The sequence below is a fragment of the Lynx rufus genome, unplaced genomic scaffold, assembly GCF_022079265.1.
Source record: "Lynx rufus isolate CCGP_SWC_20201006 ecotype Redwood Valley unplaced genomic scaffold, mLynRuf1.p SCAF_9, whole genome shotgun sequence".
In the NCBI taxonomy this organism is placed as follows: Eukaryota; Metazoa; Chordata; class Mammalia; order Carnivora; family Felidae; genus Lynx; species Lynx rufus.
In genome coordinates, this window is record NW_025814897.1 from 54,023,965 (window position 1) to 54,042,077 (window position 18,113).

Consider the following 18,113-nt stretch of genomic DNA (forward strand, 5'->3'; position numbering starts at 1 on the left):
GAGCCATCAGCCCAGAGCCCGACGCAGGGCTCGAACTCACGGAGCGCGAGATCGTGACCTGGCTGAAGTCGGACGCTTAACTGACTGCGCCACCCAGGCGCCCCTTTTCTTTTTTTTTTTTTTTAATTTTTTTTTTTTTTAGATGATTTTTGAGTAAAGAGTTAAAGAAACTAAGAGAACTAGCTATATGGATATGTGGAAAAAGAATATTCTAGGCAGAGGGAATAGCAAGTACAAAGGCCCTGAGGTTGGGCCATACCTGGTTTGTTCAAGTAATAGTGAGGAGTGGATAAGGGAAAAGGATAATAGAAGACAAGGAAAGGTGGTGGGAGGTGGAAAATCATGTATAGCTTTTTAGGTCACTGTGAAGAGTTTGGGTTTTTGCTTGAGTAAGGTAAGGAAACCATCGAAAGGTTCTGTGCAGGACTGATAAGATCTGAATTGGATTTAATAGGATCACTCTGGCTACTGGGTGAGAACAGACTTCAGGGTGAGAGCCAGCACAAGAGTGAGAGCAGAAAACCAACCAGAAGATTATTAGAGTCATCTGGATGAGAGTACATGATGATTTAGACCATGTATTAGATTTATACAGAGAAACAAAACCGACATGATGTGTATATGTAAATATTTATTTTTAAGGAATCATCTCCTACAGTGTGGATCCTTGAGGAGTTCAAAATTTGATGGAGTAGTTCAGCAGGCTAGAGTCTCAGGGAAGAGTTACAGCTGGGAGTCCAAAGGCATTCTGCTGGCAGAATTCCCTCTTTCTTGGGAGAGACCAGTCTTTGTCCTATTAAAGCCTTCAACTAATTGGATGTGGCCCACACTGTGGAGAGTACTCTGCTTTACTCAGAGTCCACTGATTTAAATGTTAATCTCACCCAAAAACACCTTCAGAGAAACATCCTGAATAATGTTTGAGCAAATACCTGAATACCATTGCCCAGCCAAGTTGACACATAAAATAACCATCATAGGCCAGGATGGTAGCAGTGGAGATAGTTTTTCTATTCTGGATATATTTTAAAGATAGAGCAAACAGGATGTGCTGAGAATATTTGGGAGAGAGAAAATAAGTCAAGAGTGACTTCAAACCTTTTGTCTTATACAGCTATAAAAATGGAGTTGCCGTTAACTGAGATTCGGAAAGTGGTATCCCCCTTGGGGGAAGTTGGGAGGAGGTATCAGGATCATCATCATCAGGTGTCATGTTAAGGCTGAGATTCTTTTCAGGTAGATGTTGGGTAGGCAGTTTCAGTGTACAGATCCGGAGCTTACAGAAGACTTCTGAACATTGCATATTGATAAAAGTAGTAAGTAAGCAGGTAGGAAAGAATTAATTTGGGCATCCGAAGGATCTGTGCTGGGGAGAGAAAACCAGAGAGAACATCTTATCTAGTGAATAAGATCTAAGATGGGAAAAAAATATCCACCTTTTATTGACTATTTGCTATGTGCCAGGTAGTGATACACTTTACATACACCAGTAGTTCGTTGTATCTTCACAACAACTCTGTGAATAGTTGTTACTGCCATTCTGTAGATGAAGAATCAACTCAGATTAGGCAAATAAAACATGAAATGGGGATTCAAACTCACTCGTCTGATTTCACAGCTCGTGCTTTCAACCACTATGCTTCATGTTATTCAAAAGGGCATTGGAATTAATGCTAGAGTAGCTGTAGCTCCTTGCTGTCCTTATGACCGTCACATATCACTTAACTTGTGCTTTGGAGTCCAGGTCTGTAAAATACTGAGGTTGGGAAATGACCTCGTGGGCTATGTCCCATCAATCATTGCCGGCATCATCATCCATTCCACGGCACAAATCATGGTTGTGGTTTAAATGTATACCTGTGATGATTTGTTTAGTGTTTTCAACTCCATATGGTAGGGAGCTTGTTGATTTTGTTTACTGTTACAACACCCCCCGTGCTTAGTACCTCTAACAGGAACTCAGTAAATATTTATTGAATAATGGAATGAATGAGTAAATGAAATTTGCGCGACCATGGGACCGAGAGTATTCTTCTTTAGGCTAGGTCCTCTCCCTGAGGTTTCCTGTTAACATGTATCACTGTTTACTCTGGGCAGTGAATGCAATGAGCTATGGCTTAGAGGACCTGGATTCTAATTCTGGCTATACTTGTTATCAGCCATTAGTCAGTGGGTTAGTATTTTTCAACACATATTTATTGGCTACCTGCTGTGAGTTAGGCACTATGCTAGTCATTAACAATTCAGTAGTGAATACAGGCAAGGATTGTTCCTTTTATGGAATTTAAAATCTAGAGCAAAAGATGAATAGTTAACTATTTGAATGATTATCTAATTACAACTATGAACTCGGTTAATAGTAAATCTTTAATCATTTTGAACCTCAGTTTCCTCTTCTATAAAGTAATAACTTGTCAGTGCACCTGGGTGGCTCAGTCACTTGAGCATCCAACTCTTGGTTTTCAGCTCAGGTCATGATCTCACAGTTCTCGGGTTCGAGCCCCACCTCAGGCTCCGTGCTAACCGTGCGGGGCCTGCTTGAGATTCTCTTTCTCCTTCTCTCTCTGCTCCTCCCCCACTTACACTCTCTTTCTCAAAATAAATAAACATGAAAAAAAGTAATAACTTGTCTATCATACTGTTTAAAGGATCTAATGACCATACTGCTTAAACAGTGTGCCAGGCTAGATAACTTAAATAAAACTCCTGCTACAAAACATCTAAAAATGCTTGTTAAAAATTATAAGAAAATTTTTAAATACACTATTGAATTCACTGGAAAGTAGGAGGAAGTTCCAGGAGCTAGAAGTGAAGAGGGAACTGAACACCAGAGGGGTATACATAAATGACATGACGTAGAGTTTTCTCAAGGTGTGGAGTATATGCTAGATGGAGGGGATGTTGCTAGATTTTGAAACCAAAGATTTTAACAGCCATAAGAGGACATGAGAGTAGACCTAAGCATGATGAATTAGAATTGAGACACTCCCCAAAGTATACATGCACATGCACACACACGCATACACAGAAGATACCATGTGACTTGTGTTCTTATGCATAAACAGATTTCATTGTATTCTTGGCCACTTGTTAGGATTGTTTTTTATGAAGATGTATTATTTAAAGGTCTTGTGTAGTAATTGAATTTAGCCTTTACCAAGCAGAAATAGAATTCATTTATTTTATTCTTCTTTATAGCATTAAGGTTTTTTTAAAAATAGAGTACTTACCTTCTTTTGCTCTTCGTTTATCTGTGAATTTGAGTCAAAGAATGCGAATAATTTTCTCTTAGCAGTTTTACTCCAACAGCTTCAGAATAATTTTCTTCATTCAACAATAAAAAATTTAAATATCAAGGTAGTTTGATACTGCATCATGCAATATCAGTGTCTGTTCCTCCTTCCTCAAAGTACTTTAGAAATAACTTCTGGGAAGAAGAACTATTATTCTCTGTACATACAAAAAAAAATTTACTAGAGAGAGAGTTCATAAAAGCCACTAAGGATATCCAGTGTCAGAACTGTAATTTGAACTCAAAAGCTGTGCTTCAACTTAGGGTGTAGGGGGAGTGGGGCAGAAGATCCAGAATAACAAGAGATACTTACACAGAGAGTCATTTTCTTAAAATAATGTAGCAGTAACATATCACTGGCACAAAATCCTGGTGCTTCCCACTTAGCTCTTATATTTGTCAGTATAAGGAGTAGATCATCTCAAGCAATTGATGGAATAGAACAATAGAATGTCTAAGCAGGAAAGAATTGTAGACAATGTAGTCCAATACCCTTATTTTACAAGTAGGAATATTTAATTTTTTTTTTTTTTACTGGTTGTATAAAACATTACAGAAATTTATAAAAAGTTTTCCTTAAGGTAAAGTGATTTACATAGTACCCAATAAGTGGTAGAGTCAGGGAGAACTCAGAGCCCATTGTGTTTGTTTTGATTGAGCATAATTAAACTCCCAAGTGTTCTAGGCATTATCTTAGTATTTAAAAGCTTAGGCTCTGGAGTCAGCACATCAGGTTTACTATTTATTTGTGTGAGTGATTTTTGGCAACTTACTGTCCCCTCTAACCTTCTATTCCCCTTCTGTAAAATACTCATTTAAAAATTATTACTACCATCAACACCATCACCATTGTTACCTTAGAAATAACTTGTTATGTAATACTAGATTTTAACTTGAATAAATTTTTCATCTTGGAAAAATCACTCAAAACAGCTTTGGAAGCTTCATTTGTGCTATATACATAACTCTTTCTAATTAGTTATCAGAGGTATGAACTTCATTTTTCCCTCAGTGAATAAGTTTGTGTTAAGTAAGTTACTTTTTGAACTCAAAGTCCTTTAGAAAATTTGTAGATCTTGGGGTTTTGTTTGGTTTGTTTTGGGGTTTGGGTGGAGGTTTTTTTGATGTTTTATTGTAGATTTTTGTTTTTAATCATCCAAAGTACTGTTGCAAATGGCATAGGGAAACTGACATTTTTGTTTACTACTAATAGGCATAAATTGGTAGAACACTATAAAAGGGAAGCAGAATCTTTGGCAGTATCAAAATATATAAAAACTGTAAATGTAAATACACATTGATCCAACAATTCTATTTTTTCCAAATTCAAAATTAATATGGAATTAATGTAGAATCATTTGTAATTGATGTATGTAGTCATGATTTCTAATAGTAAAAGATAGAAACAGCTGAAATGTCCATCAGTAGGTTAGTAGTTAAACTAATTAGGGTACAGCCACAAAATGGAATATTATGTAATAATTCAAAAAAATGAAGAAACTCTTTATATACTGATATGGAAAGATCTGCATGGCATGTGATTGAGGAAAACAAGTGTATATGGCAGCTATACTGTGGCTGTCATCTGTTAAACAAGATTGTATATTAATATTTGCTAATAGGTGTATAAAACTCTGTGGAAGGATACACAAGAAACCAATAACAGTGTTTGTATGTCAGGAGTGGAGCCAGGTAGCTATGAGACAGGAGATGTACGCTCTTTTAAACATAGTGATTTTTTTTTTTTACTATGTTCATATATTACCTATTAAGTTAAATTAAAACAAATGCTTGGCTTGACTTGCTTTAGACATGAGAGTTTCTTACTGAGATAACTAATGGTATTTTTCCTAGTCAGTCTTACAACCCTGAGCATGTATTACAAAGCCCTGACTATGGCCTGAAAGACTCCATAAGATCTGACCTCTGACTGTCTCTCCTATCTAATTTCCTGACATTCCTCCCCTTGTTCACTATGCTACAGGCACACTGACCTTTTTGTTCCTTGAATGAGCCAAACTGTTCCTTCACTTCAGGCCTTTGTACTTACTGTTCCTTTTGCCTGGAATACTTCCCCTCAGATATTTGTATGGTTCATTTCCTTATGTCATGCAGGTCCCCAGCTCAGTGAGACTTTTCTTGGCCATCTTATTTAAAATAGCACCCCCAAGAGGTGCCTGGGTGGCTCAGTCAGTTAAGCGTCCAACTCTGGGTCAGGTCATGACCTCATGGTTCATGAGTTCAAGCCCCGCGTCGGGCCCTGTGCTGACAGCCCAGAGCCTGGAGCCTGCTTCCAATTCTGTGTCTCCCTCTCTCTGCCCCTTCCCTGCTCACACTCTGTGTGTGTCTCTCTCTCTCAAAAATAGATAACATTAAAAAAAAATTTGTTTAATAAAATAAAATAGCGTCCCCAAACATCCTTTGTCTTCTCACCTTGCTTTATTTTTCTTCACAGCTCCAATAGCACCCTGACATGATATTCTTTATGTTTATCTTTCTTCCCACCCACCATCCCCATCACACACCACACATCACACCACACACACACACACACACACACACACACACACACACGAATATCTGCTCCATAAAGGCTTTGTTTTTATTTACTATTTCTCCAGTGCCTAGAATAATGCCTAGCACATAGTAGGTGCTCAATAAATGTATATTGTATGAATGAATGATGACTTTATAGAAAGACTTTTGCTCTTTCAACCTCAATATTTCATACCTTTTATTAGGGCATTGGCATAGCATGAATTCAGAGAAAATCTTTACTTGCTTAAGTGACTAGTTCCTCTGTGTACACTACAAGTAGATCAGGAATAGGATTATTGAATGGCTGTTTCTCTTCATACTGATCAGACTCTTGTACGATTAGATCAGCCTTAATTTCTGATTACTCAGTGATGATTTGTTTTTAATCATTCTTGATTACTCAATAACCACTTGGTACTCATTTGTGACCTCAAAGATTATATGGGAATAGGCCTTTTGTGGTTTTCAGATGGACTAATTAACAACATACCATTGCATTGACTTTTCTCTGCTTTTATCCTGTTCCTTTCCAGCATTTCTTATACTGAAGCAGTAGAGATCTTAAAGCAGGCATCTCAGAACTTCACCTTCACCCCAGAGGTAGTATTTTTATTTACATTTATATTAATACTTATATGTATCTCCCCCTGCTCTTGTCCTTATCATCTGTCATTAACAATGCTGACGTGTGGCTCAGTCGGTAGAGCATTCAACCCTTAATCTCAGGGTCGTGAGTTCAAACCCCATGTTGGGAGTAGAGCTTACTTTAAAAAAGAAAAAAAAAAAGAATCCTTTAAAATAATCTTATTTCTCTTATTAGCAGTGTTTAGTATTTGCTTATCTTTAGATTGGCCTTTTTTTGATGTTTGCTTAACCTTGTTGAAACAGTTAGAATAAATAATAATTTTGAAGTAGAATCCTATCCTTTATAATAGTCATGACTAAAGGGTTATAAAGAAGTTTCCCAAGTTTAGGAAGGTGAAAATCCTTTAAGAGAATGGTAACATATTCAGAGAGGTCACATGACTTATCAGTGGGCATGCCCATAATGTTAGAGGTGAGTCTCCTTGTTCCTATGTCAGAGCTTCTTCTCTATAATTAAGGTATTGGCAGACAGTAGGAATAATATAATGTTAAGAATTTCTATAATGACTCTATCTTCAAACTATTCCATATACTGTTCCTATCCCCAGTCCAGTCAGATCCTCTTATGAGTTATAATAGTTATGCTTGTTATATTTATAATCAGTTAATTTGTATAATTTTTTATTTAATATTTGTCTCCCACCCTGGAAGCTTCATGAAGTTGGGGATTCTGTTTTTCTCACCACTATGTTCAGTATCTAGCTAGCATGGTACCCGGGATTTAATAGGCACATTAGTATTTGTTGAATGAATAAACAGTGTTATTAAATATTCATCAGAACATCTGATATATGAATTGACTCTTTTATTAAAAAAAATTCACTGAGAGAAGCCATCTAGCCAGAGATAGACTGAATATTAGGAATATTATCTTTCATCATTTAATTTCCTGTGACTTAGGAACAGTAACCATAGAAGAAGCTGTAGGCGATATTAATAAAAGCCATGATTTTGAAGTCCATTTTTACACACTGTGGGAAGTGTACTTTATTTTCTTGCAGATGCGATTCATCTGCTAAATGCCGCTCCCCAAGATGGGGGACAGAAAGCATAGTGTTTATCTACTGGTTTCAGTTTTCATCTCTCCAGGCCTTCGGATGTTCTCATAACACACCTCTCTGTTTCACTTATCTGTGTAACCTCAGCAGACAGCTCCACACATCACTGATACACAGAGGAAGCCCTTGGAACTGATACAGGTTATTTTCGGGTACTGCATTGTGTATTTCAGCTTTGTCTTCTCCTTTGATAACTTCTTTTTTCTCACTACAGTGGGGTGTTGATCTACATACTGAACATGAAAAGTACCTGGTGAAACATTGTGGCAACATACCAGTCTTCGTCATTAATTATCCATTAGCACTCAAGCCTTTCTACATGAGGGATAATGAAGATGGCCCTCAGCACACAGTAAGAAAGATCACTAAATAAATCAGGGTTGGTCATCTCAGAGTCTGGGCTTTTCCCTTGATTTAATTTCATTTATCTTTTGGCATATTTTACAAAATTATATCCATCACTTGACCTGTCTTAAAGTAATAAAATTTCTCAAAGCACCTCTAAAAAAAAGTGTTCCTACAGAAGATCTCAGTGTTCTATAAACATATTTCCTCCTCTCTGTCGCATTATGTCCTTCTTAGTTTAGCAGATGCAAATGTAAATGTGTTTTTTGTTTTCTTTTGTTTTTTTAAGTAATTGAGAGGAAGTGGCCCAGAGCAGTGTTGAACAGTGGCAGGTCTACCGTCACGTAAAATACTGAGAAGGACTGAGGGGCGGAGGGATGCGGGTAAGAAAGGAAAGCAGTGGTATGATCAGGCGGAGGAAGAGCTTCCTTGGCAGAGCAGGAGGCTTAGAGTGCTTTGGTTTGGCTGTGATACAGAAATGGTGAGGCTGAATCTGGAGGGATCCGAGAGGGCCGGGCAGATTCTCCTGTCACTCCTCTTCTGACTGTCTCTTCTCTGTCTTTTCTCTGTCTCTTTCTCTGCTTTTGCCTCTCCTGTGCTCTGTCCTTTTTTCACCCTTAACTTTCATTGCTTTTTTATTCTTCTGGTTTACTTTTTCCTTTTGTTCTTTTTTTTTGTGTGTGTCTTTATCCCACTCTAACAAAATTAGCCGTAATATAAAATAAGAATATATTTTAATCTTTAAATACTTATTGAATAGTTAAATACTTAATATCATTAATGGTAAAAGTCTGTGAGACAAATAAATTATGTTTAACTCACAAAAGGTCTAAGACCTAAACTTTGCTATCTGGGGCTTTTCACTTGTCTCTAGATAAATACCAATAGAAAAATTATATCAGGGCCCACCAGTAAATAAAATGCCTTCATCTTAGGAATACAAGGTTCTCTATTTGAATGTATTACCTGTTTTCTCTATATATTATAGTATTAGTAAAATAGCATTAGCCATCGATTAATAGATTCCTATCAGGCGACACTACATCTCATCTCTAACTTGCCAAGAAACTTATTTCTCCCATTTTACAGATGAGAAGCTGGGGTTCAGGGACATCGATTGCACTTCCCATGGCTGCATAGGCAGCGAATGACAGAGTTGGTAATCAGATCTGACTCCCTCTGGCTCTGAAGTCTGTGTTCTTTCCTACTCTGTCATACTACCTCGAAGCCATAAATATAAAATTACATTGATTTTACGCATCCCACCTTTTCACACAACATTATCCAAAACCAGTGAGCGCACAGTTGATTTATGATTCTTATTTTCTCTTCTCCCTACCAACCTTCTGGTATAATTGATTATGAGAGAGGAATTGGCCCACAGGTCAACAGCAAAAAATAGGAGAGACTAGGACATAGATTACCCAGTCCTAAAAAATTCAGTATTGAGCCTACGTCACAAAACAGAACTGCGTCCATATGTGTTGGCTTTTTTATCACTCTATCCCATCCTGCTTCCACCTCGCCACTCCCCCCACCCCCATACACACGCCGTGTAGTGTTTGCATGTAACTTCCTGACGTTCAGCACTTCTCAGACATTCAGTTGTGCACTTCTTAAATACTCCTTCTCTCTATTATAATAATAATGTGGCATGGTGACAGCTGGTGACTACACTTGTTGTGGTGAGCATTGAGTAATGTATTTCATTGTTGAGTCACTGTTGTCCACCTGAAACTTATACATTGTATGTCAACTATACTTCAATGATTTAAAAATCAATTCAAAGTTTTTTAATTAATAACTTTGCCACTTTATAGACTTTCCTGGGTTACCCAGTCACCTTGAGCCTTCCTCTTCTGAATTTCTATAGCATGTAAAGAATTAGTAAAACTGGTAACGTTGTGTCTATTTTTTGTACTCTCTGTATTGGTTTTCCTTTCTCAAATGAAACTCTTCTCAGGATGGGAATAAGTTTCTTATAGCCACCATGGCTTCTACTACTCATTCTTCATTCCCTCTAACTGTGACTTCCACACCTGTCGTACCACTGAAGCAGCTCTTTCTAGGGTCAGTAATAACTGTCATGTTATTAAATCCACAGACTTTAAAAGTCTTAATTTTTACTTTACCTCTCGGCATTACTCAGCACTAATGGCTTTCTTATTTTGAAATTTTTCTCCTCCCTTGGCTCCTGTGACATTGCATTCTCCCAGTTTTCCTCTGTTCTCAGTGGTTTATTCTTTCTCAGTCTCTTATATAGGTTTGTCCTCTTCCATCGATCCAGTGGATGATGGGATTCCTCAGGGCTCCATCATAGATCTTTTTTCTCCTCGGGTGATTTCATCTGTACTCACAGCTTAATATTTATTTTCAGACAACTCAGACAGTCCTGTCTCTAATCCATACTTCTGCTCTGAGCTCTTACTGCCATTTATATGTCTCAGAGGCATCTCAGCAAATCTAAAACTTACCCACGATTTCTACTCTTCTCCCCTCCTCCCACCAAATTTGACCTTCTTTCAATGTTCCCTGCCATCTAAGCAAGCCATATACCAGCCTCGTCTTTGAAATCTTCCTCACTTCCCATATTCAAGCTGTTATGAAGTTGTCATTTTTATACTTTTAAATAAATCTCAAATCCATCCGCTTCTCCTCATTTCCACTTTTACCTTTTTAGATTAAGGTACCATCATCTCTTGCCTGGTTTATTTCAGAAGCTTCCTGACTGGTCCTCCTGTGTCCACTTTTTCCTCCTCTGAGTCATTTCTCCCCACTTCAGTGTAGGCTTTTAGAAAATGTGAATCTGGTTATGTTATCTCCCCTCTTAAAACCATTCAGTGGCCTCCCATTGCTTTTTGTACCAAAGTCAGAATCCTTTCTTTGGCCCCTAGGCTGCTCCTGTCTCTCTTGCCTGATGTACTATGCTGCTCCCCTTTGCTATTTCTGCTACATTCACATCACCCTTCCATGTCTTCAGACATGTACTGCTTTCTCTCATCATGGTATCTTTGCACAGTGTTCCCTCAATCTAGAACAATTTTCTTTACCTAAGTAATTTTGCTATTTCTCCAAATCTCTATTCAGTCATCATTTCCCCAGAGAAACCTTCCATGACCCTCCAGACTGAGTCAGAGACCACTGTTAGACATTACAGTGGTACCAGATTAAATTTCAGACCCAGAGCTACTAACTCTTCTTTTTTCTTTTTAATTTTTTTTTTACATTTATTTTTGAGAGAGAGAGCGAGCACACAAGCAAGGGAGGGGCAGAGAGAGAAGGAGACACAGAATCTGAAGCAGGCTCCAGGCTCCGAGCTGTCTGCACAGAGCTGGATGCGGGCTCAAACTCACAAACCGTGAGATTATGACCTGAGCCGAAGTCGGACACTCAACCGACTGAGCCACCCAGGCGCCCCAGAGCTACTAACTCTTAATTCATCATAATCCTTAACACAGTTGTAATTTTACATTTATTTTTATGACTGTTTAATTAACGACTCTTCTTTATGCCACAGGACTCGTGGACCTCCTTTTCACTCATCGTTGTATCCGTAGTACCTAGCATAATGCCTGGAGCGTCACAGGCACTTGATACCTATTTGGTGATAGATTGGGTATTGGGCAGATGGATGAATTGACCCCAACACAGTTGTAGACACACAGTGGAGAAGTAGTGAGTGAGTGACTTCATTTGCTGAGGAAACTTCTGGGAAGCCAAAGAACAGCTTTTCTCTAAACCTCTAGAGTGACAGTGACATATTGTATAAAGGAAAGTCCAGTGGCTTTAGAATCACTCTTAGGTTCAAGTCCCAGGTCTGTGTGTTATAGGCCATGTGATCTTAAGTAAACCACCTAATTTCTTTGAATCTTAGTTTCCCCATCCATAAAAAATAAGATGATAATCTTATTCCAGCCTTGTGAAGATTAAATTAGATAATCTAAGAAAAATATCTAGCACAGTGTTTGGGGTGGCAGGTAGTCAGTAAGTGCAAAGCTCTCTTTCCTTCTAAATTTTGATACAATCTTTATTGTGATAAAGCACAGTAATGTTAAAATAATGTGTTTTGCAACATCAAACATGCTCTTACACAAGATTCTTTAAAAAGCCATTCTCTGATAGACTGCAGTCGCAAACATTTCTTCCCTTATGACAAGTCTCTCTAATAATGTGGTCTCACAGTTTGAAAACTGAAAGTATTATAATGGTATTTTAGTGTCCTCATATAATTTAGACAGTACTGTAATATATAGCTTCTCAGAGCTAAATTATTAAAGCATAATGTAGTTAAACTATATATATATATATTAGACATAGATTATAACGTTGATTTATTAACATCCTAGATTTCAACCCACTTGTATAGGGTACCTGCTTTCATCCCCTACTTTATTTTTTTCAATGGTGAATGAACAGGCTTTGGGCCAAATAACTAAGTTCTGTGTTTCTTTTAGTTGGGCTATAATAACAGGTTGTGGGCAGGGTTGCAAGAGTTCCTGCACTGGGTGCAATGCAATGTAAAAAATTCAGACAGACATGTTTCATAGGTGCCTTCCCTGGGGAATCAAAAGAGAAGGGTAGAGAAACGTTTAGCCTGCATCTGTAACATTTAACCAGAGGTCATAAATAGTACAATTGTGTATTTTTCCAGTTGTTGTTCCTTTTTCTTTCTTTTCACCCCTTCCCCACCCCCTCCAAAAAACAAAAAATGAAGATAGGCACTATTATTATAATGAAAAGTACACTGGACTAAGGAGTTAATAGTGCCGGGCTTGAAATCCAGCTATCTTACTAGTTAGCTATATGACCTCAGTCAAGTCTGTCCAGTCTCTGAGCCTCACTTTCTCCCTCTGTAAAATCAGAGAATTGGATTAGATGACTCCACTGTACTAAACAGCTTTAAGATCATCTGTTTTCAAGTAGCATAAGTTTTTCCCCACTTGGATATATAAGAATAACTTGTAAATTAGTAAATATATTTGCTAGTTTGAAGGACACAGATCATGGGCCTAAATAAAATGAATCAAACAGGCAAAGTGCTGTATTTCCCTGGATCTGGGTCCCTAAGTAAGTCCTCCAAAGACCAGTGCCAAGTATTCAGTTAGGGAAATGGCTTTGCAGAGAAGAGGATCTTTTCATTCCAGCCATTGTGATCAGGAGAAAGTAACTGCCCAGCAGTCCCTGGTGAGATGCCAAGATCACCAGGTAATGTTCTAATTTTTTAAATTGTATCAGTATTACTTAGCAAATCACAAAAACTTAAGCATTAGTGGGCATTCAATAAAGTACATACTGTGAAGTTGGCTTGGAAGGAGTAATAGTCAACCAAGGGATATCTAATGAATTTCCCTGGCTGGTGCTAATTAACCAACCTCCATCAAACCAACAGAAATAGCAATGAAGGGAATGGCTAATTTTTCTCATATCTAGGACTAATGACTATCCAGGGCATTTATGTCAAAGTCGAAAGTATGCATTTTATTCCATCTAAAATGCTCCCAGACCAGCTAGCCATTTACTAGGCAAAGTCCATTTTTGGCCATTGCTACCTGCAGCCCATTTGAATCTTTACACCATCTCATCTGGAAGGCTCTCTTTCCTACCTGTGCCTCTTTGTTTTTAGGGCACAATACTGTCTGTCAGCAGTGAGAACAAAAGTTCATAGAGGCTGAAACCACAAACAGGTTTCCTGTGGTTTGTGGAACATTCTTCTTCTCTTGATAATAATACGTAATGTTCCTCCATTGTTGGTAGCAGCCTATGAGAAACTGAATAGGGAGGTGTTCAATTTGTGTTTTTCATTAATAGTTAAAAATACTGAGGTAGGAAGAAAGGTAGCAGAGGAAGGGATATTAAACTCCTCCCTCCCCCGAAATTAGCATAGAAAAGGTAATGTATTAAAGGCCTTATTCCTGTCTAGCCTAGTTTGTTTTTTAATTCAAGGTCTGCATTTTATTTTCAATATATTGATTGAAATCAAAGAGTAAGAGTCAAAGGGAGTGTCATAAATAGAGACCAGGGCTTGTGGAGCTTGAACACCAGCACAAACTATTTCTAGACAGTGTGCCGCCGCAACTGTGGGACTTAAACCAAATAAAAACTCACGTACAGTGGAGGAGGATGTGTCCAGCAGCATTCTGGCCTAGAAGATGTGTCCAAAGTGGAATAAGTTTTGTTTAGGACTAAGGAAGTTAGCTAAGAAGGTAGTACAATCATTTGTAGCCTTCATTGTTACCATGTAGGAGAGTGAAAGTTCAGCAGAACTAAAATCTTTCCACTTCTTTCAAGTCTGCCGAAGGTGCATAGGAACAGAAGTGCTCACATTTGGTCAAATTTGTGAAGAGGACTTTCTACGGTGTAGCCTAATTTTCACTTTCCCTAATGAAGGGCAGTATTGCTTGGCCCTAGCTCTGTAAGCGAGCCTCAGTCTCCCATAAACCACAGACATGCCAGCCCATAAGGGCAAATTGTAATCACCAGCTAATGTTCTAGGCAACTTGCTTGTTTCCAGCCTGTTTGCACTCTAACCCCCTACCACCCTTCACTTGGCAAACACACAGCCAAGTTTTTCTCATTAGTTCTTAAGGAATTTGTGTGATTCCCTCCATGTTTTACAATTTGTGCACCTTTATGTCATGATTTATATTATATCTGTATGTTCCCTTTACCTCCACTAGATCCCTGGAAAGACCCTAGTTTCTATAGTAATTAGCTCAGTAGTTACCAGGGGGAGACACAAGATAGAAGAATCCTTCCGGGAACCTCAACCCTAACTAAAAGGTATGGAAATTTGAAGGGGCTGTGTTAGTAATCTTTAGGGAATGCAGTATTTTTTATATCATATCAGAAGAAAGTGCAGCTGTGTGTATACCAAATGTAAATGTCTTTGTTTATAGTTGAGGAATACTTTGCTCTATTATATCTTCTCAGAAAGTGTGTAGAATCTCTTAGAGAGATGGGAGGATATCATGATAAAAGGAAAGCAGGAAGTATAATAATCTGACAGGGTCAAAAGGAAACTAAGCATATAGAAGAAGAGAAGGGAAGAAGGTTATATGGAGGAAGAAGAGAAAACAAGGCCTTTGTGGAGCTTTCTTTACAAAGAGATGAATCTGTCCTTGATAAAAAAGAAACGGCACCCTTTGGTCTTGGAGCATCCACGAGGCATTGTGAAGGAATGCTTTACTCAAAAGGTACATCTGTCTTAAGAGGAGAAGCAGCTTTACTCTTTGTCAAGAAAACATAACGTGAAATTCATCCACCTGGAGGTGTGAATTTTCAGACCATCCAAAGAATGGACATAGATGATGTATGTATTCCCTTCATGTCACAAAATTAGGAGTGATATGGGACTTGATCCAGAGGTCTTCTAAAATTTTTATTCAATTAAAATAGGCTATTTTGTTAAGTTCTTTCCTATTCTGGTAAGTTCTTTCCTTTTGCTTGATACGTTCCTCTCCCAGAGTAGAGTGGAAGAAAATAGGAGAACTGCTATTCTGACCTTAATTATAGCTAACAATGAGGATTTGGTTGGGAGAGTGGAAGTGGAAGGTGAAGGAGAGGGGAGGAAACAAGGTAAACTTTTCTAATGTACATAAGTAGTTGCCACTTCTCCCAGGATTGTACTTCCCTGCTCCATCAGCATGAGTTATGTGACTTGTATTGGCCAAAGAATAGTGAGCAAACGTGATCTACATGCATTACTCCTCGACAAATGCTTTAATACATAGTTGTCTGTGCTTTTTTTCCATCTGCCCAGTCAGCAATACCTCATAAAGAGGACTTTTTTTTTTTTTTTTTTAATCAGCTTCAAGCCAGGATGGACATGTAGCGTAAGTTTAAAAGATCCAATTCACTGTTGTAAAGCATTGGTTCTCAGTCAGGTGTTATTCTGTTTCGTCTCCCTACCCCCAACCCCCTACTCCCATGCAGGAGACATTTAGCAATGTCTGGCAACATTTCTGGTTGTCAGAACTAGGGCAGTGCAACTGGCATCTGGTGGAGAGAGGGCAGGTATGCTGTAAATATCCCACAACGCACAGGACAGACCCTCACAACAAAATTATCTGGCCAAAAATATCACTAATGCTGAGATTGAGAAGCCCTGTTGTAAACTTCTGGGATTGTTTATTACTAGGTTATTAGCATAATCTAACCTGTCCTGACTAATACAGCAACTACCACATTAATTTTATAATAGCTAATGTGGAAATAACTGGGCTTAACCAGCTGGATGCCTTCTTTATTAGGAAGACAGGTTTAAAGAAATCCAGCAGGGGGAATGTAGATATTGTACTATGGCATAAGATTTTGAAGGTGGTTCAAAAGATTCAGAAGCTACCAGTTCTACAACTATTGCTGTGCAGTTGCAAATATTCTAGATAAGCAAAAATTAAACAGAAAGGTCTAAAACCAGTATGGTTTCTCCAATGAACTCAAATATTAAAATAAAGGAGGTTTTTAATCAAAGATAAATATGCGTCTTTCATGGTCCTCTAAAAATAATATATATTTTTTAAATTTTTTAATGTTTATTTATTCTTGAGAGAAAGAGAGACAGAACATGAGTGGGGGGAGGGGTAGAGAGAGAGGGAGACACAGAATCAGCAGCAGGCTCCAGGCTCCGAGCTGTCAGCACAGAACCCGACGCAGTGCTGGAACTCCCAAACTGAGATATCATGACCTGAGTTGAAGTCAGACGCTCAACTGACTGAGCCACCCAGATATCCTCTGAAAATAATATTGAAGAAAACTAAGGTTCAAAATTAACATAATTGAGACCCACAGAAAGTGCTAAGATTTACAAAGGTTTTTTTTTTTTTTTTTTACTTGTTTTAGTTGCATTAGCAGTAAGACCAAGCAGGAAATGAGTGTCTTGTTTGATTCTTATAATGGATAGAGAAAGCAGAACAACTCCTTCCCTCATCATTGGCCACCAGCCCCAGCTGGACTATTATTTCTTATTCTTCCATGATAGCTGATTGTCCAGCATCTTTTTTTTTTTTTTTTTTTTTTTTTGAGGCAGTAGACCTTTATAGCTCTGGCTTTTAAAGCTTTGCCTACACTAAAAGTACCAGAAGAAATTACTGCTTACCTTTGTGGCTTGGAATTGCCTCAACTTCAAAACCTTGCAGAGATACCTGGGTGGTTCAATTAGTTGAGCTTCTGAGTTTTGGTTTTGGCTCAGGTCATGATCTCATCGGGAGATCGGCCCCCACATTGGACTCCATGCTGCCAGCACAGAGCCTGCTTGGGATTCTCTCTTTCCCTCTCTGCCCCTCCCCCACTCACGTGCACACATGCACACACTCATGCTCTCTCTCAAAATAAATAAACTTAAAAATAAAAAATAAAATCCTTGGAAATGATAGGTTTTAGATATACCTGTCCCTTGTTAGTAGTCAGAACTACCCAAAGGTGGAATGCTATATTTCAGGGGTAGTGGTTCTCAGTCTTTAAATATTTTAAAGCAAAGACCAGAGAACCACTTGGTTGTCTATTCTTTTCTAATCTTGATTCCTTATAAGTCTAAATTTAAAACAATGTATTAAAGTTAACAGATTTGGGGGAGGCACCTGGATGGCCTAGTTGGTTAAGCATCCGACTCAGTTTCGGCTCAGGTCATGATCTCATGGTTCGTGGGTTCGAGCCTCATGTCGGGCTCCATGCTGACAGCACAGAGCCTGCTTGAGATTCCCTCTCTCTAGCCCTCTATCACTGCCCCTCCCCTGTTCTTACTCTCTCTGCCCCTCCCCTGCTCTTTCTCTTTCTCTCAAATAAATAAACCTAAAAAATAAAGTTAAATTTTTGAACACATGTCTCAACTTCTAGGATATTTTAGCCATGTCCAAAGGCAAGATACTGAGAAATAAAGATGCCAGTCCTTCAGTGGCCGTAAAAACTCCCTTGAAATTTCCCCTTTCTCTGAGAATAGGAAGGGCAACTGCAGGGTTCTGATTGGAGTCCAACTCTATTAACTATATAGCCCATGACAGTTTACTCTAAGGCTGTCTTGTCCACCTGTCCAAAACTGTGTTTCATTACCTGTCATCGCATCTGAGTCACCAAATCCACATTCTGAATTACCTGCTTGGTCATTGTACTCCCCCCAAGTTCACAGAAGAATTACTAAAATGTGGTCAATAAGCAGTGGTAGTGTGACAAAATCTGTTTGTCTTCCCACCAGCTTATTGAGTGGTAAGAAATTTAGTAAAAGTAGAAGCCATTAGTGAATT

General features: G+C 38.4%; 1 protein-coding gene across 2 annotated transcripts in view; it reads left to right on the plus strand.

Moving 5' to 3' along the window:
* The window catches only part of NARS2 (asparaginyl-tRNA synthetase 2, mitochondrial), a 135,680-nt gene that overhangs the window by 97,735 nt on the left and 19,832 nt on the right, over positions 1-18,113 (plus strand). For both annotated transcript variants that reach the window (XM_047071466.1, XM_047071465.1), the window contains exons 10-11: positions 6,364-6,430; positions 7,748-7,885. In XM_047071466.1, the coding sequence (XP_046927422.1) occupies positions 6,364-6,430; positions 7,748-7,885 (205 nt within the window). The remainder of the gene's footprint in view (positions 1-6,363; positions 6,431-7,747; positions 7,886-18,113) is intronic.